Genomic DNA, 25,142 nt, shown 5'->3' on the forward strand with positions numbered 1-25,142 from the left:
TTGAGGAGAGAGAGGGGCTGAGTGGGGAAAAGCAGTTCCTGGAGTGTCAGCCCATTCCCTCCTGTCTTCAACACTCCACCAGGTCTCCAGGTAGGACATTTCACTGGTCATAAAGAGTTCCCCTGTAGGACAACTGGGCCAGCATGTGAGAAACTGAATTTGGTGAGATTCCCCAAGGAAAGGTAAAACCTGGGGTAGAGGACAGGAAAAAGGAAGAGGATTCTGTTCGTGCATCAGGGGTTACAGTGGCCCCCATAAAGAGGAAGTAGGAAAGGATTCCCAGGTTTCTCCAGGCAGGGCAGACACACCTCAGGGCTACTGGTGCACCTTACAACCAGCACCTGTGTATCTCACGGCAGGAACAGCGACCCCCCTTCCACACCAGGAGAAAAACAAGTAGAAAAGCTGGGACTGGATGAAAGGAGAAAACCAAGATGACGTAGCCAAGTAAGTTTATTGTAGAAACCCTTGGAGACACCTTCTGGCCCCAGTCAGGGTGGGAAATTTGGGACCAGCGAACCATTGTGATGTGCAGTTTGTCCTGACAGACTCAAAACAACTTTAGAACATAAAGAAGTCAGTACTGTATAGCCCAGCCTCAGCAGAACAGGTGCTTGGACAGCAATCCTGTTCCTCAAGACCCTCCCACAACCTTCCTGGGAATAACAGCATATCCAGAGCACTAAGCAAGGAGGCTGCTCAGCCCAGAGGCCCTCAGAGGAGGGAAAAGCTGCAGTGCCAGGATGCCTTCTGGACATCAGGCTGGGTTTAGCAGGGCTGACCACTGCTCCCAGCACGTTTGTTCACTCCTGGAACAGCCTCAGCACCGTCTAGACCGAATCCTCATGGAATGTCTTTGCCATGGCATGAGCCACCTTGACCACCTTCTTCTCCTTGGCCTCGGGGCCCATGTGGCTGCGGGCCACTTTGATCCAGTACTGCTCTGTCCTGGACAGGTACTCCTGGGGATTCTCACCAGGCTCCACGGCTGGGTGCTGCTCCTCTCCTGGTGCAATGGGAGAGAGACACAAAGAGAGGTCGCAGTCAGGCCAAGAACACTCTTCAGCTCGTGTGTCCAAATGTAACACCCTCAAAATCTACCAGTAACCAATAAAACTTCTCTTCTATCCCAAGAGCAATATACTATGAAAGTTTTGCTTTTGCTGGAAAACTCACCTGGATGCCAGTGAGACTTTCCAGGCTGGCAGCAGAACTAGGTATTTTACTTTAGATTAGTATGGAGAAGGCATTAATTCAATCATTACCTTCATCATCTTCACTCTCCTCTTCAGAGCTCTCCTCTTCCTCTTCTCCTCCCTCTGCACCTTCCACATCATCATCCTCTTCATCTGACTCCGACTCCTCCAGCCACTCTTGGGCTTCTTGGATGAGAAGGGAAACATAAGAGAGGTACAAAGAGATAATTAAGGTACAAAGAGATTACCTTAGAGATAATTAATACAAAGAAATAACCCCAGAGATAATTAAGGTATGAAGAGATAGCCCCAGGTAACGCCCACGTGCTTTGAAGGACCCAACACTCTCACTGCCCTGAGAAGGTGAGGACAGGCAAAAGCATCCCTGTCCTCTGCCAAGTGGACAAGCCTGGCACATCAGGACTTCCCAGGACAGCACATGCCACCAGTGGACAAAGATACTGTTTACAGGTCTTGGTTTCCAAAGCAGACAGACCAGTGATAGCAAAGCTCTGGACCAGACAGGTTTCTGGTAAGACACTGCATTATCACACACTCCCAAGCTTTTTTCTGCCTAGGAAAAACCACTACTCAAAGGCTCATCCCTCCCCTTGAGGAAGCTCCATAGTTGTTTTTTAACCTGGCGTGGCGTTACTACACTCAAGGCAAAGGGGACAGATCCCACCACGAGCTTACTTGGATCCATCTCCACCAGCACCTTCCACTCCTCCATCTTGTGCAGGTCGATGCTGTGCAGGTCACTGAGGGTGAACTGGCGGTCGCCCACCTCGAACATCCCCCCGTACACGTAGAGGACCCCGTGTTTCACTGCCACCATGGCATTGGAACGTGGGCACGGCTCCACTTGCTGGCCCAGGGCTCCACCTTCCTCCTCCTCCTCCTCCTCCTCAGATTCAGACCTTTCCTTCTCTTCTGCAGGTCCAGAGATCACCTGCTTGATGGTCATGACAGTCCCATCTTCTGCCACCACCTCTTTGATGATCTCCAGGGGGCCCTGGGGAGGTCTCTGCTCCACCTCCTCATCTCCAGCAGCCTCTGACTCAGCTTGTCTGCCTCGTCTCCGCTTCCTCTTCTCTGATTTTGGTCCCTGTGAACAGGAACGAAAGAAGACTGTGTGTGAACTGTGTGCACCTAACAGCACTTTAATACAAGTAGCACAGATGCTGCTGGGAGGGAGAACTGTCATTTTTCATTACAATTCTGAGTCTCAAATGATAGGTGCAACTTCAGCATGAACTTCTAACAGCCTAAAACAAGGAGCAGTGGAAATCCTGGAAAATTCATGGTATGGAATTGCTTCCTAACAGCTCTTCTGCTCTCAGGTGCCACAAACACACACAGAGGCCACTACTCTGTGACAGGAGCAAGAGAGAGTAACCCACGATTTCCTGAAATCACAACAATTGCTGGGTGCTAAATTACAGTGCATTATCAGGCAGCACTCCAGGTCTTGGGAGTACTGCATGAAAGGGCTGGAAAACAGGCAGTTTTGGAAGGCAGCAGCAAACATCTGAGTGGATGTTTGCCTGTTATTATGTGATTGACTTCTCCATTTTGAGAACAAAGCCAGAAACAGGTAGGGGGAAGAAGAAGTTCAAGCAGGTCTTTGCACCTCACTTGCCCCCTGAGAGTGGTTCAAACATAATCAAAGAGCTGAGCTGGGCTGAGGGCCCCAGTTCTGAAGTCCTTATGAGCCAAGGTTAATATTTCATCTCTTCTGGTAGCTCAACACTGGGGAAAAGAGGGAGGGTTTTTGATCCCAACAAGATCTTTACACAGTAGCTTTTACTGGACTATCTCAGACTTACATGTCTGACCTGGAAACATCCTCAAGTAAAAAACCATAAATGTTTTCAAGCTGCTTGGTTTCATTATGCATTACACAGCAACGGGGCAGAAGCAGCCTGAATCCTGGAGGAAGGGAATTGCCTCCTGAGGCACTGTTACACCTGGAGTTACCAGAAAGGCTTTCTCTAAAGGGAGAAAGCTCATTGCTCCACCCCTGGAAGCATCCAAGGCCAGGTTGGACGGGGCTTGGAGCAACCTGGGATAGTGGAAGGTGTCCCTGCCCATGGTAGGGGGTGGAACTGTGGAGCTTTAGGGTCCCTTCCAACCCAAAGCAGTCCATAACACAGTGTGTTTCCAAGAAAGCTCTAAGAGGCCCAAAGGACATTTCAGCTGAGAAAGACAATGAACCGAACAGATGTGAATACACAGACCTTGAGCTGTGCCGGGAACCAGCGGTTTTTCCCCATGTCATAGAAATAGATATCATTGAAGAAGTCCCCCTCAAGGCTCTCCTCCTCCTCCTCGTCCTGCACTCCCCCAAAAAGGAGGGAGCGGTTACCGGGACCAACAGCCACGGAGAATCCGGACCTGGGAGGGGGTTTCAGCCCGGAGGGGCTGAGCCGACTCCATGTCCACTTCTCTGGAAATGGAGAAAAGCAAACATGAGCATCAGCAAAGGAGGATCCTGACTGATTTGTGTATTCCAAGGCCCTTCAGTATTCCAGAAAATAATTCAATGCCCTGTTTTGGACATTCTCAGAACTATCTTCAGAGCATTCTGGGGCAAGGAGCCTCTTGGAAGGTGGCTACACCTTTGGAGTTCGGACAAGGCCTGATTACATGCAGCCTTCAAGCACCCAGGAAAATTCCCTGCATTATCCCATGGAGCCCAGTCACCTTCCATCAGTTCTGTCCACCTTATCTACCCAACTTGCACCACTGCCTGAACCCCAAAAATAAGCACAGTTCATCCTAAGGAGCCCCAACCATGCTTTAAAAAAGGGCTCAGCAGCAGGAGAAGGCTTGTGCTCTATCCTTCTGCTTCTGCTCTAATCCTTTCTACTCTGACTTTAAAGAAAATCCCTAAAATGCAGGCTGGGAGAAGCACATGCACTGCCCAAGCCCTGTGCTTCCAAAGGAACCTCAATTTCAACAAGATACAACTATAAATAGGACATAATGCAAAGAGGGCCTGGAATCCAGACAGTGTTTGTGACCAACCCTCCTCCCCAAATCCCACTTCCAGACACTCAGGATTGAAGAAATCAATCACAATTTTAACATTTTAGACATTTTGCTTGAAGAAAATTGTCCCATTCCCTCAGTCAAGGGACTCAGTCAAAATGCTCTCTATACTAAGGAAAATGATGGAATTCCTATTTCTGGGTACATTCCAAGACAAAGCAACCAATGACCCACTCTGAAGCAGTCTGTTCCTGAAGGATTGTACCCCATGGAAGGGACCCATGGGAAGAGTGTGAGTGATCTCTCCCTGCCCTCATCCCAACCCACGAGCCTTTTTTTGGTTCTCTCCCTCTTGCCCAGTTGAGGAGGGGAGGGACAGAGCAGCTTTTGAAGGTACCTGGAGTCCAGCCAGGGACAACCCACCCCAGGAAAATTCTGAAATTCCAAAGATTTTCTGTTGTGAAACAGAAAAGGAGTGATCAAAATGTCCCAGAAGCAGGAATTTTGAAATGTTGTTTTAATTTCCTCCCACGTACAAACCAAAAAAAATTCCTAAAATATCTTTCCTTGTAGTTTTTCCTGAGGCTGCCGGTGCAGGCCAGAGCTTCTCACTTATGCAAGGAGTCTGGAGACCCTCCACTCCATCTCAGAGTATTCCAGGAGGTGTCAACAGACAGGATGCTGTGAGCTAGAAGTGATTGTCTGACAAAAAGAATATCCCAGCCTTCCTCCAGAGCTCTGCCAGGTTCTCACCCTGCTCCCATTCCCAGCGTTTCACTGCATTGGAGTAAAACATTACACAGCTCTGAAACAAAGTCACCTGGAGCTGAGAACTGCAACTCCTTCCAGCCTCTGGTTCCCCTGGAACCTTTGCTCAGCAAAGCAGACACAGCCTCATCCTTCCAGGCTGTAAAATAGACTGGGATAAGGGGATAGAACCACTGCTGCAGCAACAGGCACCTACTTCCCATTTCCTTTCACAATTCTGCATGTGTGATGGTCCATCTTCCTTCTCCAGCACACAAGGAGAACGTAATTCCTCCTACATGCTCCTGAAACTGCTGTTCCCTTCACCCTTCCCTTCATTTTAAGCTACAGTCAGAGCACAAATGCACTGAGCTACTCCTGGGAAGAAAAAACATCTACATCAACTCATCTGCTGTGTTTACCCCCAGAGCAAACACTAGGGCAGAGCTTTCCACTGAGAGGGAAATTTTGTTCAGGGCCTGGGGTTTTTTGGTGTGTTATTCAAAGGAAGGGAGAGGATTTGCATTGCCAGTCCTGCAGCATCACTTCCAGCACAGCCCACAGTGCTCACCTTCCTCCTTGCCCACTCCTTCAGCCTTCAGCAGGAACATATCCGTGTGCAGGGTGCCCTTGTCAACATCCTTCTTAATTCTCTGCAGGGAAGGCAAACACAGGGATGCTCAGGGAAAAATCATAGGAGGTCCAACTGAAAATGCAAACACTGGGACTGGGCAAGGAGAAGCCACTCAGGAGGCCACGGTGTGGCTCTGGAGTATCACAACCACTGGGTTCAAACCAGGAACCTCCTGTGACAGCCAGGAAGGGCTCTCCACGCTGCAGCACAGACCTGGGACTTGTGGACATATGAAGACTAAAGGATATAGCTTAGGGGCAGGAATTTGGTACCCAGATAGGAGCAATAAATTACCCCAGGGGATTAAACCCAACTGTTTTACAGCAGAAGGAAGGAAGGAAGGATGATCAACACAAAGGAAACAGAACACCCAAGGCCCTGCCTTCTACTCTGCCACAGACAGGATCAGATGCTCTCAAGGAGAGCACCTTGTGCCTTCTCCAGCTGCAAAGGGAGAAGAATCCTACTCCCCAAAGTGGCACACGACAACTTTCCACGGGGCTTGCAAGGCCCTCTGGGATTCTGCCCCCTGGATGTTGAGCAGAAGTTTGGAGCATCTGTTGTCTCATCTGCAAGGCCCAAATTTAGTCCAGAGCTGTGACCAATACACAGACTGTCAGTTCTGTCACTGCCCACCCCCACCCCACCTCAGGACAGGTAGAGGTGACAGCTCTGCACCACAGCCTGCCTGCAGCTCACACCTTTGGCCTCTGGGGTCCCACAGAGCCCTGAGCAACAGGTTTTCTTCTCCTAAGCACAAAGAGAAACCCCACTCCCAGTCCTACTGAAGGCAGGATCAAACCTAGCTGAGGCAAATAAATGCATCCCCTTAAATGGGATTTTCCTCCCTCCTCTCTGTAAGCCCTGTGTCCCACTGCTCAGAGCCACACGCAGCACTGAAGGCAGCTCTGCCACACCACTGCAGGAGCTCTTTCAATAATGCCATTATCCACCCATCCTTCATGCACAGCCCGCACTTCCTTGTAATTCCCTTCCTCCTGGGGCGATAGCATTGCTGTGTAGCTGCTTCCAGGATCCAGCAGTGGATCCCAGGGTCCAGTCCTCAGGAAGATGAGCAGCAGGGTGCACCTGAGAACACAACAGCACAGCACTGGCTGTTCTTGCTCCACACCTGTGCCTTGCACCTGACAGGTTTTGTTACTGCAGGGTCTGCTGTGGTGCTGCTGCACAGCCTGGTATCCAGTTCTTGGGAATGGTATTAAATTCTTCAGGAAAAGAGAGGAAAGTGTGTTTGAGGCACTGCATGACGACGCTGTGATGTGGATGATGCTGAGGAGCCTCAGGGAAGGCTGATGGTGAAGTGATGGAGGAACAGGAGAAATGTGCTCACAGAGCAGCAAGAAGGAAACTGCAGTTCATTTAAGGAGCAGGGTCTGCCTGAAGGGCTGACTTGGGAAATCTCTCAGTTTGGGGCTGGGCTACATGTCCACACACACATAATGAGTGAAGTGATAGACACACACTCTTCAGGACAGAATATCCACCCTGGAGAGACCCCATTCTGTGCAACCACTCCCACAAAGTCAACAACTCTGCTGTTCCACCTGCTGTCCTTGAGCAACAGGACATCAGGCCCACGGGGACAGGAAACCTGTAAGGAACAAGCACCAGGGACAGACCTATTTTCTGAATAAGGGGTTAAACAGTGGTGGAAAACTCCCACAGCCACTATCTGTGGAAAACAAAGCATTTTCTGCACAGGTGAGTGGTTCTGAGGCATGGCTGGAAGAGCTCTGGAGTTGGAGACATAGCTGGAGGGGCTGGGAGTGTGAACAGACCCTTGAGAGAGCTGCCAGGGTAGGAAGGGACTGAAAGACCCTCTAGAAAAGGTGCTGATTTATGGAATATACCCTTCACAGCCTGGCAGAGCAGGTATTGTGGCACTTTGAGTTCAGAGGGCTGTGAGTCACTGTGCTGAGCAAGTGCCACGCTCTGGCCAAGTCACACTTCTGTGTCTGTCACATGGGCCAGGAGCAGCAGAAGTCACTGCAGGCTGTGGACAGCTCAAATACAGCAGCTTTTTAGTCTGTCCCTCACTTTAAACACCCTTACAAGGCTCACCTGAGCTAAGAGCTGTCAGGGATGGATGGGCAGAGGCTTCACACCTGGCAGAGTGTCTTGCAAGGATAACAGGAATGGGAGTTCTGTCCTCCCCAGTCCCAGGCCAGCTGCAGTTTGTCCTGAAATGCTGGACAGAGCCCACATTCCCACGTGCAGGGCACACACAGGTCAAGTGTGAGGAGCACAGCAGGATGTGCAGTGTCTGCACGAAAGGAAGGGGAACGAACACTGGGAGAGCAGTTGCTTCACTATCATACAAGCTGTGTGGAAAAACTGCATTATTTTTCTCCTGAACACCACAGAGCTCCCTGTAGTAAACAAGCTGCGTATGCAACATGACAAAGCTCCCTGGGCTCAGAAAACCCCAATGAGGTGGAGTAGGAGTTAGTTATTTGTTGTCAAAGAGATGCCTGTTTTCCTCAGCTCACACTGGCTCTAAGCAGACACTTCACCAGCTGCTGGAGAGATCAACCCCCTCACAACCCCCAGGACACTCCCATGCCCCAAGCAAAACCTGTCAGTCACAAGAGGTTCCTGTTCCCCCCCTGTCCTTCCTGCCTTGAAGTTTCAGATGTTTGCTTTCCAGCACAAAACTGGCTTGGATATCCACAGCCTACTGCTTGCACATACAGGTGCAGTTGGAAGTTACAAGAGCTTTCCAGGTATTAGCTAAAAAAATCCAGCTAAAAAGACAGCAAGGAAACCGAGACACAGAGAGCTCGAGAAGCGGAATCAGGATTCTCCATGTATAACATGCTAAACATGTCTGATAAGAGATCAACAGTGGTAAAATACATCCAATTAGCAGAAATCTTTAGCAGGCAGAGCTACAGAGGGAGCCAGTCCCACCAGACCTTGCAATTCAGGCAAACACTTGATCCCTGCCACAAGCAATCTACCAGCAGAACCCACTTCAGCTTTGCAATGACTGCCATGAAAAAAACCCAAAACGCCCCAAAACAACAGCAAAAAATCCCCACAAGTTGATCATCTTTGGTATCCCAAAGCCTTGCACACCCATGGCTTGGAGGCTGCACCTGCAAGGTGGAGCAGCATCAGCTCCAGCCCTTCGGTGCCAGTCAGGCTCGCTGTGCTCACGTTGCCTAGCAATGGAGAGGGCTCGGTGCTTCACACAGCCAAAAATGCAGCTTGCTGCAGCAAACCCCAGCCCCAGCACAAGAAATGGGAGAGGACATCTTTCAGATCAGCAGGAGAGCAAGGCTGAGCTCCTTGTGGGATCCTGAGGTCTGCTTTAGGCAGAGCCAACAACACCCACAGCATCCCCTTCTGTAGGAGATCACAGAAATTGTCTTATCATTTCTAGGCTGAAGATTAAACAGATGAACTATTGTGCCAAGAATCCTGCATTTTAAAATATGAGGCACCAACATCTCAAGTTAGTCACACTCAGGGTTGTAAAGCTCCTTTTTCACCCTGGTTTGTTACCACTTGGTCAGCAAAATCCAGTGGCAGGCACAGCAAAGGCATGTCTGGGGACCAAGGTCCTGGTCCTGGATTGCCTTAAACCAGTCACTTCATCTTTTCTGCCTCTGTTTTCCCAGCCATGAAAGAAACTTTCTTATTCAGGTCACATGAAGGGAATTCAGCAACATGGCCTGGACTGACAGACATTACTGAAAACAGACTCTCCACATTCAGTTCTCCAAGTCCAGAAAATCAAAGCAGGGACCAAATCTCTGTTTGTGCCTTCCCAGCTCCATGCCTGTCACAGTACACAGCCCTGTCACATCACAATCGTCCTCCAGCAATGGGACACCCACATTATGTCAATATTAAAATCAGGATTTTCCCTCCTCTTCCCTTCAAATCAATCCCCACCACATAAAAGCCTGGAACAGCTCTGGCCTCAGGAGGCCTCCACGTAAATCTGCCCCTGGTTTACAGCACGTGAGCAACTTAGTCCTGCCTCTTATTATAATTCATGTATGACTTGGTGAATGGTGCTTTGCTTGGACACTTGCCTGACTGCACATGCAAAAATATCTTCATATGCCTCAAAATGTCTTCACAGCACTCCTGAATGGAGTATCTGCCTCTGTAGCTGGAGACAAGGAACGGGTCTTCTCCGGTACCTGCCCAACTCCAATTAAATATTGTTTCCTCCATGCCTACCTCAGATTTCTCCCAGGAGTTCCCCAGGCAGGCACACAAACCAAACACACTTTCTCCATTTTAAAGCAAACCCAGACACTCAGCTCCACAATATAAGCAAAGATACAATAAGAATTAAACAGCCACACATTAATGAAATCGTGTCTCTCCTAGAGGGGCTATATCCTGCTGAATTTAATTTTCAAGAGCATGCTAAAGGTTTTTTTGCCTTTGCAGCTCCAGAAAGCTGCAGAAAAAATTTTGTCCAGTGCTTTGGCCAGTTTGTGCTACAAAAGCAAAGTCTGTCACAAATGGCCCATAAGAGAGAAGCACATTGACCTCTCTAAATTACTAAGGAAGCAGATTCCTAACACAAGTGGCTGTTTTAATCTAAAAGCTGTTCTCCAACCTGCAGAGGAACTTCCCTCAGCTCTTATCTGTGCCCAGTGCCCTGTAAAAGGCTGAGGGCAGCTTTGCATCTCCCCATCCCTTCCATTTCATTTTTATGAGCCCAAACCAACCCAGAGCAGTGGCAGAGCCCACCTTCGTGAAGTGGAACAGAACAACTGCAAACACACCTCAACTTTTATACTTCCATGGGGCTCAGTGAGCACTTGAAATCCAGCTGTCAGTAGCCAGGAGATCCACATCCAGCAGAGCATGCAGGCTCACACTTCCTTCCCACCCTCGAGAGTGAGGGAACAGGACAGAGAATGCAACAGGACAAAGCCCTTTCAGGTAGAAAATGCCTCTGTGTTGTTACTGCCATTTAATCAAATGCACATCTGATGAGACAGAGCCCAAAGCACAAGCCCTGAGGAGGCACAAATGCTTCTAAATATACAGACAGACTGAGTCCCTTCTCTCCTCTTTCCCTGCTTTCCTCCTTTGTTCACCTATTCCCACCAGAAGAACAAGGTGTCCTCCTCCCCCAGCAACGCGCTGCTGGAAGCGTTGCCGTTCCACGGAGACGGGAGCAGCAGGATCCGGGGCTTCTGTCTGCACTTGCAACATGAAAAGCTTTTGCAGGAGCCTTTTGCTCAATGAAATATTTACTTCCTGCTGCCCAGCATGGAGACAGGGATCCTTGGTCAATGAGGGTATGTGGCTGAAGGGCTGAAGGGTGTAAATTACTGTGATTAACAGGGCGAGGAGCAGAGCAGAGGGAGCCTGGTGCTCATCAAAAGTCTTCTCTGTCTTACTGAGTTTGCAAACTAGTGCTGCTCCCTCACCTCTCACTGATGGAAGAAAGCACAAGTTTCCTGGCAACTCCTGCTTTTAACCTGCCAGTGCTGGAACACAAATGAGTACTACCTGAGAATGTTTTAAGTTGGCAGCAACCACCACTGTTGCTTATTCTCACCTCTGTTATATCAACTCCTCATGTTGGATTAGAACAGCAGGGAAAATATAAGATTAATTTTTGACCAAGATTAACCCCTCAATCAGCACAGAGCTGTATGAAAGCACAATGAGAGACGAGGTGGTTCTTTTGGTTCTCAGGCTGTGGATGAACAGTCTGACTTACCCCAAAGTCTCCCCTACCTGTTTGGAGTAGCCTCCGTAGATGATTACGCTGCCCTCAGGACTGGCAGTCATTTGACACCCGGATCTTGGAGCAGGCCCAATCCCTGCTGGAGCCAGCTTGCTCCAGGTGAAGGAGTCCAGGTTGAAGGTATACACATCATTGTGGTAGATGTAATCCCTGGGGAGGGCAAAGGGCACAGCACAGCTTTTTGTAATGGTCACCACTTAGGACAGGCCTCCTAACAGTCCCCATGACAACAGAGCTGTGATCTCATGTAACATGGGCGAGCCTATTGGAGAAGATATTTCTAGAAGACAAGGCTCTGACAAGATTTAGAGGCTAAAAGGGCTGTATTGAGCTTTAGGTACAAGGATGGGAAGCTACCGCAGTGATCAGCAGTGGTAGAACGATTTCTCATGAAGACTCCAAATCAACAACACTTGTCTTTCTAACACGAAGTCCAGTCAGTAACAGCCCTGCTGAGAATAATCCTTCCTTTAACACCCAGATTTCTGTTGCTGGTGAAATTCTGTTGCCTGTTTCACAGAGAATTCAAACCCCAGCCATCCCAGTGACCCACCTGGCGCTCTCATGGAAACCCCCAAAGATGATCAGCTGCCTTTTGCATGCAACCATTCTATGTCCACTTCGCCCAGAGGGGCCTCCTGATGCCCTGAAACACAAAGAAATTCCACTTATCAGCAAAATTCCCTTTCCTGTTAGTGAACCAGTCCATTTTTATTGAAGTAACTAGCAGCTGAGCTGGCTGAGTTCAGCTTCTCCTGGAATGGGAAACCACAGGAAACTTCACTGCCTTAGTATCTGTCTGTTGTTCTCCAGAACAGTGTGTGTGCTCTTCCAGGAACTCTTGGGATTTGCAACATAGGCAATTTTATTCCTAGATAAGCCAGCTAGTCCCTAACAGTAAAGTCTCTTCTGCTATGAGTCAGGAGCTAATTTTTCAGGAGAGTTTAATGAATAGCAGTCAACTTGCACAACTGCAAGAAAGACACTCCAAACAAGAGATGTTTTCTCCAAGCACCAAGAGCCAGAGACTGGCTCTGACATCCACTTTCCCTCAGTATCTCAGGCAATCACGTACCCATAACATCTTCACTCATCCACCTGCACTTAGGATGTAACACCAAACTAGTGAAAAGACTTTATAAATCATTCAAAACCAAAGGCACTGCAGCAAAGCAAGTCATCATTATTATCTTATCCTACTGAAGGAGAGTAAGGTTAGATGGGATTTTGGGAAGGAATCCTTCCCTGTGAGGGTGGTGAGGCCCTGGCACAGGTTGCCCAGAGAAGCTGTGGCTGTCCCATCCCTGGAAGTGTCCAAGGCCAGGTTGGATGGGGCTTGGTGTAACCTGGGACAGTGGAAGGTGGATGAGCTTTAAGGTCTCTTCCAACCCAAACCATTCCATGACTGTATGATTCATTCTATGATCCCACACACTAAAAAGCAGCCACACATCACTGTTCTGCTCTTCAAGCCGTCCTGACCTTTCAGTTAAATGTGCTGCTTCCATTTTCAGAAACGAGCAACACCCCCCCATCTGTCACATCCAAAGGCTCCCAGGAAGCTGGGCAGCTGGACACGCCATTCCTGAGGGGAACAAGGATGCACCTTCCTTCATGTTCACCCACAGCCTGAGCATCTTCCCAGAGAGAGCAAAAACTACTTCAGGAACTTGCAAAACAAAGGCAACTACGGGCCAAACTGCAGGGAAAACAGGGTTTTGCTGTGTCTGTTCTCTGCCCCCATGGATTAATCCATCCCATTTTCACTCCCTGAGGAGTCTCCCAAGTGCACACAGTTGGCACCACTGAACCCAGCAAGACTCCCCAAACAGGCAGCATTAACGTGTATTAAGTGATTGCACAATCAGGGCCTAAATAAAGAAGTTAAAAAAGCTGCAAAACCTAAAGCCACAACCCTCCTGCCACACTTGAAGTGGCAGCAGGGAGCTGGGAATTGTGGTGATGGATTTCTGGGGAGAGAGAAAATGAGAGCCCTTATTCACCACCGAAAATGACAACCTCACACCAGTCATAATGAGAAACTCCAAGCAGAACAGCAGCATTTGGGGAAGACTGAATTAACATTGATTGCTTGGAGTCTTTATTCTAACAGAGAGTTGGGGTTTCCAGGCATTTACTGAGTTTTTAAGTGTCCCCCTGCAGAACAGCACCTCCAGAATTAATTTCATCAAGATCTGAAATCATTATTTTCTCTTTCTGTAACAAAGTTCCCACATTATTATTCCAAAGGATGGCACCTTTTAAACAATCTTTCTGTTTCTTTTAAGGAGAGAAGGAATTAAAAACCAACATGAACAACAAAATCTTGTTCTCAGAAGAGTATCTTGTGGCGTATTTCTCAGACAGCTTTCCTCCAAGTTAAAAATCAATTCTGAACAATGAAAGGTTTGTTCATTGATGTGTGTGTTTAATAAACAAGTTGCCACAAAAGTACAATTAACTCAAAGTCACAGACAAATGGCACAGTCAGACAGGACCTCATTGCAACTCCAGGACCTTCCTGCAAACTCCAAGACTTGTTTCCCAATTGCAAACTGTCCCCTTTTACCTGTATAGTTGCTCATGGTCCAAAACAAGCGTTTTGGAAATGGTTTCCCAGGCTTTATGATTAATGCTCTACTTCATGGGGTTGACACTGGAAAGCAGACGTGTGGGAGGGAGCTGTAAATTCTCCAGATTTTTTTAAAAATAGATTAAAAGTCTGGATAAGGACTGGCTCTACACATGTAGAGCATGAGTCTGATCAGACCTGCTCCATAAGGAATTTGCTTTTGCTTGTGGAGTTACTCTGGGATTTATAGTAACCTACCAGAAACTGAACTCAGCCTCCGGATTCCAGAATTCCATGTCCCAGTGGCTACAGAACCACACGAGTTACCTTTCCATTCATTCCTTCATCCAGAGGGTGCTCAGGTGAAATCTTGGAAATGTTCAATACTAATAAAAGGGATGTTGCAGAGAACATCCCATCAAAGGGGAACTCCAGGACAAAGCACTTTTACCCTCGAGTTCTCGAGGAAGCTGCAGCTCAGGATTTGTGTTCAGGGTTCACACTTGTGAATGCACACAAGTTGGAGGCACTGTGTACACTGTGTTTGCACACTCGGGTGGGAAGGGCAGAAGGGAACGCAAGAAGTGTCACAAGGCACAAAATCCTCAATTCAAATCCCCCGGGAAGTCAACCAACAGTTGCACATCCTGATGTACCGAAGAACAAGCTCACAAGGTTTCTGGTTTGACGATCTACTTGACTTACACCAAAATACCCTTTTCTACCTCATGTGGCAGGGCCTGATCTTTCTGGGGAGAGCAGGAGAGCAGGAAGAGGCATCAATCAGCCACAAACCCGTGCTGAAAGTCCTCCTGCTCTGCAGTGACTGCTCCAGTTCTCTCTGCAAACACCGTTAAACATACGGCAGTGAAACGCTACCCCGGGATATTTATAGCACCACATCTCACCGAAGTGCTACAGGAAGGATCATTAACATTCCAGAATTAAAGGGAAGGGAGCTGCACGGGCTCAGAATCAAGACAAAGAATTCCAGAGGAGGGATCTGCCAGTTCCCAAGCCCAGTGATGCCCCCTGTCTCCTCTTCTCTGGGCCACGCAGAGCGGAGTGAGGATGTTCTCTCTAGGAAGGAATGAGGCAATTAGGTTAAAATATTGCTGCTCTAAGGCAGAGTAACAAACAGTTCATGGACTGAGGAAACCTCCTGCATCACACACAAGATAAGGTGGCTCCACTAAGTCAAAGTCAGCTGCTGGCACGGCTTCTAACGGGCTGGGATTTGTTGTGTTTGGATCATCTCCGTGCATGCAAAATGCAAGGAAATACAGCTCCATCTTGCTAAATATAGCAACTTTTAACTCTGTCAAGCAGCCTGACACCACTCTGCTCTGTGCTAGGAGAAAATGGAGCTCCACTTTGCCAGCAGACACAGCACAGGGATGTTATTCACAGTTATTCAAGGTTTTCTCTTCAGAAGGGTTTTACAGTCAAGCCTCTCCTGGCACCAAGATGGTCTACGGCATGAGTTGTAGGCCAGGAAGGAGAATATAACTCTCTGAAATCCAAACTGTGGGGCTGGAATAACTAGATTTCCTAGAACTGCAAGTTTAGGTCCCAGCAGGGTCATCTTGGCTATTCAATCCAACAAACCAACACATCAAATCCACCTGAACCAGGGCACACGTGACCCTTCCCAGGAGAACAGGAACGGAAACTTTGTCTCTCTTGTCCAGACATTTCTTAATGAATAATTAATTGTTACTCCATTATTTGCACTAAAATGACATCTTCCAAACCAACTGAGTTTACCCAATACAAGCCTGTACCTCAAATGTCTACTGCCTGGTATTTATTCAGGTAACACTGCTACCACACTGGATACATGGAATTATTGCATGGCCTGCTGTGAAGGTTTGTTGTAGCAGGGATGGTTCCCCACCATGATCCAACAAACCTATACAAGCTGCCCCTTCCATTTATGTTCCCAAATGTGTGCACTCTCCCAATATCACTATCCCCCAAGCTGACCCTCACTGTCACCACTCATCCCAGGTTAATGGCAATCCAAAATAAGCAAGTGCTTGACTTCAGACACCCATGAGAAACCTCTCTGGAAACACAACAGCAGGAAGAAAAGCAAAATGCTGAAGGAAGTGAAATGCAGCAGGTGTTATGATCATAGTTTTAAAGGAAATAGGGAAAAAAAAAATCTCTTGTACAAGTCATGTCTGCCCTTTCCCCTTTCCAAGCAGACTGTAATCAAGATGCCATATGGAAAAGCAAAGAGGCAGCAGAGAGTTGATTTTCACGCTCAGCCAGGTTAGGATTAAAACAAAGCCATCCCCTCCCAGGCTCCTCCACCAGCTGCCTCATTAATGCAGCTCCTGGAGCTCTGCCCGAGGATGGGGAGATGTGCCTTGCTTGATTCCAACCCTGGGACCAGGGCACGGGCGTTCCCAAAATTCCAGCAAGGCTGAGAAACAGACGTCCACCCAAACACGTCAGGAAGCTCAAAAGGAGCAGATCCTGCACAAGGCAGGGAGAGAGAGAAGATCATCTCCCCAGGGCACTTCCACCCATATAATTTATGATGCTCACTTAGAAAATGCCCATCTTTTATCTACTAGGAAACAATGAGGCATCAATGTCTGCAAATGCCTCCTCCCACTGTGGCGTGGCAGCCAAGGGGACACGTGACAGTACCTGGGATGAAGGGCAGCTCTGGGTGGCTCAAAGACTGTGGTACCTCCAACTTGCTCCAAGGTGGGAATGGGAGCTCACTTTACCCACCTGGCTCTCTCCTCACCAGCTGGAACAGCCCAGTACAACAAAATCTCTTGGTTTTAATCCAGCTGAGGCCCGGGAATGCTGAGGGCATCCTGCAGCTCCCAGGACATGCAGACTTCATCCTCAGCTCCAGGGCTGTGCTGCGGCAGGGTGAGTTACACTTCAGGCTGCTCTTTCAGGTGGGATAAGGTGCAGGATGAGCAGAGCCTCAAACCCACCTCATTTCCTCCTCCCAGGCAGGTCAGATCCTGCAGCCTCAGTTTGGCGAGTAGAAAACCCTAAATCAGCTCTACATGAGAGGAAAACCTCTACCATTAGTTGTGGAGCCAACAAAGCCTCATCTGGATTCTCCAATGGCTCACAAAACCCAGTCAATCTCCAGCCCCCCCTCTCCCTGCAGCTGGATGTCACCACTGCTCTCCAGTGAGGATTTTCCAATCAAGAGTTTGGTTGAAAAGTCAACCCTTTCTCCCAGCATGGATAGAGAGCATCACTTCCTCCTCCTGGTCACATGAGACTGGCAGGGATGTAACACATTGGAGTTCATCCCCCTTGTTTGGCTGAGGTTGAGCAGGGATCAGCAGTTATTTTGGGGGAGCTGGGAGGGACAGTGACAGCAATTACATCAGATTCTGCCTTCCAACAACAGGCAGCTCAGTCTGCACAGTGACAAGTCTTTTTAATCTTTGCACTTCTTTAAGAGCCTTCCATAATTTTGGAGGGTTTCTCTTACCCCCACTTCTCCAAGACCAGAGCAAACCTGGCTTCCTGCAACAGGGAAAATCCCAGGTGCTTTTAGAACCACACTGGGGCATTGGTGAATCAGATAGTTTTCCCCTCAGCCTCCCAGAGCTACTCAAAAAGACAATCTCTGGATTTCTGCAGAGCATGGGATCCTGTGCTGTGAAGCATTCTCCAAAACCTGCCTGTTTTGGACTCCCTGGGGTGTTTGCTCTGCACCTTCCCCCCTGCACCTTCCACACCAGAGTCCCTCCAGTGCTACATCAACAACAGTAAAATTAAAACTCCCAACTGTCCCTTGTCAGGCAGGATCAATGCTCCCATTTTGCAGGGAGAGGGAAAAAGGTAAGACAGGCACAATGACTCACTGTGTGACCTCGGGCAGTGCCAAGGCAGAGCCAGGGTATCCATCTCTGCACAGCTCATCCTAAACCATCCTCAATTACTGTGCAAGAGGAGACACAGACAACAGCACACTCTGTAAATGGGGTGAAAAGTGACAACCTGGGCAGATTTAGGGTTTCCCACGTGAAGGAAGGACATGGAGCTCCTAAGCAGGAGCTCAACAGGTCAAACAGCAGATAAGCAAGTGATCAAAATCTGCTGCTTTCGCCAGCGCATCTCAAGTATCAGCTGCACAGATAAAACTGTGCTCTGACTGATCCCACAGTCAAGACAACCCCCAAGTCCAGGAGGAAGTCTGCCCAAGTCAGAATGAAAGCCATATGTCCTGCCTCAGCTCTCTGGATGGTACACCAGAACTCCTCTTCTCTCATGCACACATAAACATGAACAGGAAAAGTGAGAAGCCAAAGGTTGAGGAAACATTAGAAGGAACTTTAGGCCAGTTCCACAGAAGGTATTTACACCTTCACTCCTGTCAAAAACTACTTTTGGCACCTCTTCATTTTTGACAGGTCTGAATTAATGGCTTGTTTATCCCAAGGAATCTCGAGGCAGCAAAGGTCAGTTATGAGGAGCAAAGCTGGCTCTGTGGAGAGACACATACTGTTTTCTCAAGGCATGTTAAAACTGGGAGATCCTCGCACTGGTTTTGTACAGCCCAGGATGATGAAGCAACAAGAACTGTTTTGAAGTTGGACATTACACTCACCAAGGTTGGGAGGACAATATCAAAGACCGAACACCAGGTTGGAAGGGACCTCAAGGATCATCTGGTCCAACCTTTCATGGCAAAAGTCTAGACAAGAGAGCCCAGCACTTACTTGATCTGCTCCCAGGTCTTGGTAGCCAAGTGCAGGACCCAAAGATCCTTGTAGTGATAGAACTGCTCCCCATTGGGAGATGCAAACTCCCCTCCAAAAATCCACAGCTGCCCCCCAGCTGTTGGCACCACGGCCGCCTGCCAGGAGAAGGAAAAGCTGGATCAGACAAGGCTTCAGGAACCAGACCCAGGAGAACTTTATCAGTTTTCAATCAGCTGCCTTGTTGGACAACAGCAGCTTACTGGGGCTGAAGGAAGGAGAATTTAAAATCCAAGTTACTCGTTGTTTAGCACACCTTCCCTATGGGAAAGGAAAGCTGGCCAAGGAGCTGGGCTCTTCCCACTTCTCCAAGTTCAAAGTTTCCTAGGAAGCATCTTGGGATTAGTTTAACAATTGTTCAAATCTCTGTTCAAAAACAAACAAAAAAACAACCAACCAAAAAAACTCAAAGCACAGGAGGAAATGTGCAGCATTTGGACAAGAGAAGACTTACTGCTTTGATTAGGGCAGTACAGAGAGAAGAGTATCAAAGAGAGGGGGTTTTGTATTTTTTTTGCACAGAGCAGCACCAAAACACCTTTGGGATGCAAACTGCCATTAAAAGCAGGAAGGAGAGCAAGACTCTACTTCATTAAAATTATCTGTTAAGGACTAAGGAAGAAGGAAGGAATCCCAAAAAAGAAATTACGTGGCTGTGCAGATATCTTCCTTGAGTGGGAACTCTGTGTTTATTTACACTATAAACATCTTCCCTCTGTGTTTTTTCCAGGGTACCCATCACAGATGAACACTGGGGTAATCTTTCTACTCACTAGGCCTTCATTCCCTCTCTCTCCCAGCAAACAAGATTTTTAGCATCACACATGGCCATGCCCTGACATAAACCAGCCTATACATGCAACGACAAAACACAGGAGAAAATCCGCTGTGTGCTTTCAGGCAGGATTTGTGGGAACATGAAGTTACCTAAACAAAAGGGACAAATGCCTGATTTTCATGGCTATCAGGTGCTTAAAGCTTAAGGGGAAGGTACATCCAACAGCCTGCTCATACTTGTGTGTGACCGTTTCAAGAGCTTGCTTGGAATTCATCACACAACCAAACCTTTTCCTTGAATAAGTGACAACACCCATCCATAGCTATTCTCACCTCAGCTCTGGTCATAAAAGCCCTGACTGATTTGAGTTGGGAGGGAACTTAAAGTTCATCTTATTCTACCCTCTCCGCCATGGGCAGGGACACCTTCCACTAGACCAGGTTGCTCCAAACCCCATCCAATCTGGCCTTGGACACTTCCAGGGATGGGGCAGCCACAGCTTCTCTGGGAAGCCTGTGCCAGGGCCTCACCACTCTCAGAGGGAAGAATTTTTTCCTAAATTTCTTCCTGTTGAACAGCTGTAATGAAGCCAGTGTAACCTAGAGGACTGTATGTCAGAGACCACAGATGACACATAAAACATGTACATGACACCCCCAGCCAGACTTCTGTTCACCTCTGAGCTAATGCAGAATGTGCATCAAAAATAAAGCCACAAGAAAGACAACAAACCAGTCAGCTAATGAGGCTGAACTGTCTCCTGTGCAACTATAATTAATTATGAGACAGAAAACACTGCTGAAGTAGGACTGCTCAGATGGTTTCTCATTTTATTGTTGTTGTAATCCAGCTGCAGATCCTGATCTGCTCCGTTTGGATTCAGCTGCTCGACAGCCACCTGCTGGCTACTGGAATTCTGCATCTGAAATCAAGTTCTATCTTAACACAAAGTAACCCAAAAATCAAGTCAGAATCTTTCAATTCAAGGAAGGACACACAGCTCAGAGCAAACTGGCACTTGGGAGCAGCATAACAAGGGTACATGAACCTAATTGGGATGTTGGATCTTACCAGGGAGCTCTAAAGAGCTTTGGCCATGGGGAGGAAAATGACATTCACATCCTGTACAGCTTTTGGAAGGCAGCTTTTGGAAGGCACCAGTCACCCAGGCACTTGCTGGATAATCTAAGATAATCTATCAGCTGGGGAGGGCCAAAGACCTGCAAAAAATACAAGTCTTTGGTCCAGTTTCTAATGTGCAGGTGTTCACAATGTAAACAAACCTAAAATCTTCATCATCACAACCACCACAATTCAGTGACCTAAATATCCAGAAGTGGAAAAGAGCCCAAATTCTACCGGCCAGCAGGAGTGGCAGTGCCTGTAACGCTCATGGAAGTTGGCCTGTGAGCTTTAAGGAAATAATCGTTCACAGCATCTCTGCCATTCATTCACGGCATTTTGGTCAAATTCTCTTATAAATTCAGTTCCCCCCTGGCATTATGGAGGCTGAGCTGGTCCCTGTGTAATGCACCAGAGTTCATCTTCAAAACAAGAATTTCTCCCCTGAGTCCTGTTTGAGTCTTGCCAAATCAACAGACAGAATCCCAAACCTTCACTGCACACTGAATGTGATCAGAGAGCACAAGCACCTTGGACAAGCTTGTACAGGCCCCCTCAGCAGAGTAGATGAAGTGGCACCACTGGCAGCCCATTACAAGGAGAATGAAGGGATGCAAGAAACCCTCAGGAGGAAAAAAAATCAAAAACCTATTCCCAATCACCTTTAGCACAGCTTTAGAACAATTCCAACTGCTGCTCTGGCACGCAGAGCTTTACCTGGTGAGCACATCGCCGTGGTGGTGGGTTGGGGATCTCCAGTTTGGACCAGCTGTTCTTCCTGATGTTGTAAATGTACAGGTCATTGTACAGGTACGTCTGTGGGAGAGGGAGAGAAAACACCACCTCAGCTCAGCCCTGCACGGGGTTATCTGTGAGTCTGGGGTGAAAACTGCAAAGCACATTGGGCAGGGAAGGAGGACCACCACCTCCTCCACCAGATTGGGAATCAGCAACTGTTCCAGAGTAACACACTGGACTGGAATGTTCTTTCCCAAACCCTTAGTGACAGCTTGAGATATGAGGACTTAAGAAGTTGGAGATTAACAAAGGTATTCAGGTTAAAGTTATTGAAATCCAGGGCCAGGAACAGCTTCAGGTAGTGAAGGAAGCAGAATTAGTTTAGCACATCACACTGGGTGATCCTGAGGCAGCCAAATGTCACTGTCAGGCTGGAGTTTTCCAGACCAGTTTGTATCCAGAAGCACAATAAACATTTGCAACTTGCAGAAATTCAGGAACAAGAGTGGCCACGTGCAAATATTTGCAACTGCTCCCACCTCCAAGGCAGGCACTGCCTTGCCAGCAGCAAAGGTGCAGAAATATCTTGTTTTGAGAAGTGGAAGAGAAGAGATTCTTCAACAGTTATCACAAATGAGGGGCAGATATGGCTACAATTAAGTCTAGAGAAATTATGAAGCCCTGAAATATTGATGCTGAGACAATCACTCTGACTCCTTAATGGGTTCCAGCGTGTCTCCTTCCTGCCAACAGCCCAGGCATGAGACAGAGCCACGGCAGAATTAAAAGGCTATTTTGCTCTCATTCAGGGACAAATCCATATTTTATGACTCCTGCCTCAAATTTCCCTTCAAATGAGACTCGTGCAAATTACAGTAAAAGGCAGGGAGGGGGTAGAATAAAGAAGGAAAAAAATGGAAGTATACATTACTTTTTGGCCATTGAAATATTCACCTCCAAAAAGGATCAACTCATCTCTCTCGGGGTGAGCAGAGAGGGAACCGTTCAGCCTGCAAAAAAACCAGGGATGGACAAAACATATGAGTAAGTCTTGTAAGCTCTGAACCTTGGAGCCTTCAACTCTGCTGCCACCAGCACCTCCGCCCCCCAGTAACAAAGGTCTCTCCATTATCTGCCAAATTACTTGGCTGTGATGTTCACCCCAGGGCTAAAAACTTCTCCAAAGAAATTAACTTCCTAAAAACTTGCAGCAAGATGAATTGGCCACTGTCTGAAACCTTCTCCTATTTTAGGAGCACACGTTACATTGTCATTTAACTCGCCCTTTGACGTGAGCTCCTGAATTTTAATGCTGGTGTGTCAAGAACAAAAATGAGTTTTATGAGGGCACAGAACCGAGGGCAGAACTGGGCTGTCTCCTCTCAAGTTTTCTGTGTCATTATTCTGCAGTTGCCACTGCCATTGCTCTCCTACACACCCCAAGTCTGTGAACCTCCACTGATAAAAGTGTCTTTTATCTCATCCTTTTGCCCCTGAAGTGCCTTCCAAACCTTCCTCTTCACTTTTCTTTTTCCTCAAAGCCCTGTAATATAACCCTGCTTTATCTCCTTTGTGATGATGAGACAGTTAAAAAGTGAATTTTAAGGCCAAAAAAGTGCTTTTGGTCCCTTATTTAACCAGAGATTCAATAAACCAGGTATTTTATAACTCCAGATATCAGACATTTTATAACTCTAGATATCAGATATTTTACAACTCCAGATATCAGCTATGCCTTCCATTCTTTGGAAATAACTTTACATAAATAAATTTCATTACAAGCACCATCAACTGCTCTATAAGTGACAGCCAAAGCCTCACACAACCTCTTACCTGGGTGAGGGGGGTGGGCAGGATGACTCAATTACTTGGGTCTTTTTAGCATCTAAACTCTGGAATTCTGCTATCAGGGCTTCGAGATCCTCCTGGAAATAAAAAGAAAGACGTGAGTTGTTTGACGTGCACAGAGGCACCTGCACCCCACAGGAAACCAGCATTCACACTCGTGATTTCCCTTTTTTTTGGAAAAAAAAAGATTGCTCAAATGGACTGGAAACTCTTTTATATCCAGAGAAACCTCACATATCTTTATTCCCTTTCAGCTTCACCTAATTGAAAATAAAATCTGCCTCCCAAACTGTAGATACACGAGTCCAAGGGCAGAAGCAGGACTGCAGCAATGGAGAGGTTCTAATCCATGGTCTCTCCTACAACCCCACTGCTCATCACCTCCCTTCAGTTCACCTTTTGGAAGGTGTGGTCCAAGCAGAGATTTCTGAAATCTGGGAATTTTGCCTCTGCAGCATGGAATCAGCTCTCCCTGCAGCCAGGACACACCTACAGTGGCACTTTCCATGTCTTTAAACTTTGCATTATGGTGGTAAGAACCCGCTTTGACCAGGGCAAAGTTGGTGTTTTGAGGCGTAAATACAAGCCCCGACTCTAGGAGTGAGTGAAACAAAAATTTTAATTTGATTTTAATACCGGGAGAAAAGGATGGAGTGGATGGAAAGGAAGAAGGACATCTAAAGCGCATTTTCTTCTCCTCCTGCTGTCACATACAAGGGATTTAAACAAGTTACAGCCGCTTAGAATTAGAGAATCACAGAATGGTTTGGGTTGGAAGGGACCTTAGAGATCACCCAGTTCCACCCCCTGCCACGGGCAGGCACACCTTCCACTGGGCCAGGAGGCTCCAACCCTGTCCAACCTGGCCTTGGACACTTCCAGAGACGGGACATTCCTGGAAGTTCAGGCTCAAGGAGCATTTGGACAACGCTCTCAGGCACGTGGTGGGAGCCTTGGGGTGTCCTGTGCAGGGCCGGGAGTCGGACTCGATGATCCCGATGGGTCCCTTCCAGCTCATATATTCTACGATCCACAGTTTCCCCGGACAGCCCAGGTTCCCTCTGGATTCGCTCCTTTGCTTCCAGACTGCTCCCGCGACCTCCCCGTCCCTCCACAGCGGCCCCAGCGCCGGGGGGCACCGGCGTCCCGCCCTCACCTCCTCCTTCTTGGCCCGGCGGGACACCTTTTTCTCCATCTTCGCCGCCGTCTTCTCGGCGCCCTTCCCCTTCTTGTCGCGCTTCCCCTTCTTCCCCATGGCGGCGGGGCCGGGACAGCCCCGGGAAGGGCCCGGGATAACCCGGGATGGCCCCGGGATGGCCTCTCACAGCCCCGCGCCGGGCGCTCCGGGGAAGGGAGACAGCGCCCTCTGCCGGCCCGGAGGACTCATGGCGGCCACCGACCGGGAGCGCTGAGGGAGCCCTGCGGCTGCAGCTGCCCTCACCCGGCGTTATGAGCCCCGCAGGCCCCGGGAAAGGGTTTAATGTGGCCCCGCACATCGCTTGTCACCTCCCGCACTGCCCGGACACGCCTGGACACTATCCCATTTCCTCCTGCCCCGAGGAGAACGTGGAGCCCACAAAATGGCCCCCTCCCCTCACACAAAATGGCCCCCCCTCAGGGGAGGGGAGGGGGGACATGGAGGGTCACGGCTTCGAGCGACGCCCGGGGCGGGTCAGGTTGAACAAAGGGATGGTCCTAGACTCGTTTCAGCGGTGCTCAGTGACAGGACGAGGAGCAGTGGCCATAAATAAAACATAAGAAGTTCCACCTCAACGTGAGAAAGAACTTCTTTCCATGGAGGGTGTCAGATCACTGGAACAGCTGCCCAGGGAGGGTGTGGAGTCTCCCTCTCTGGAGTCATTCGAAACCCACCTGGACGTGTTCCTATGTCACCTGCTCCGGGTGACCCTGCCTTGGCAGGAGGGGTTGGACTGGAAGATCTCCAGAGGTTCCTTCCAACCCGAAATATTCTGTGATTCTGTGATTCTATGATTAGGAGGAATTTCTTCACAG

General features: G+C 48.3%; 1 protein-coding gene across 1 annotated transcript; it reads right to left on the bottom strand.

The window, feature by feature from the left end:
- Positions 1-435: 435 nt before the first annotated feature.
- Positions 436-24,495, bottom strand: KLHDC4 (kelch domain containing 4). Its single transcript, XM_032701350.1, has 12 exons — positions 24,286-24,495; positions 23,115-23,206; positions 22,213-22,291; positions 21,261-21,359; positions 18,605-18,741; positions 11,874-11,966; positions 11,311-11,470; positions 5,509-5,590; positions 3,437-3,645; positions 1,893-2,304; positions 1,266-1,382; positions 436-1,006 (listed from the first exon to the last, which is right to left on the bottom strand). The coding sequence occupies exons 1-12, from the start codon at positions 24,382-24,384 to the stop codon at positions 831-833; spliced, it is 1,755 nt and encodes a 584-aa protein (XP_032557241.1). The 5' UTR covers positions 24,385-24,495; the 3' UTR covers positions 436-830.
- Positions 24,496-25,142: the final 647 nt, after the last annotated feature.

This window comes from Chiroxiphia lanceolata, chromosome 13 (assembly GCF_009829145.1).
Source record: "Chiroxiphia lanceolata isolate bChiLan1 chromosome 13, bChiLan1.pri, whole genome shotgun sequence".
NCBI lineage: Eukaryota > Metazoa > Chordata > Aves > Passeriformes > Pipridae > Chiroxiphia > Chiroxiphia lanceolata.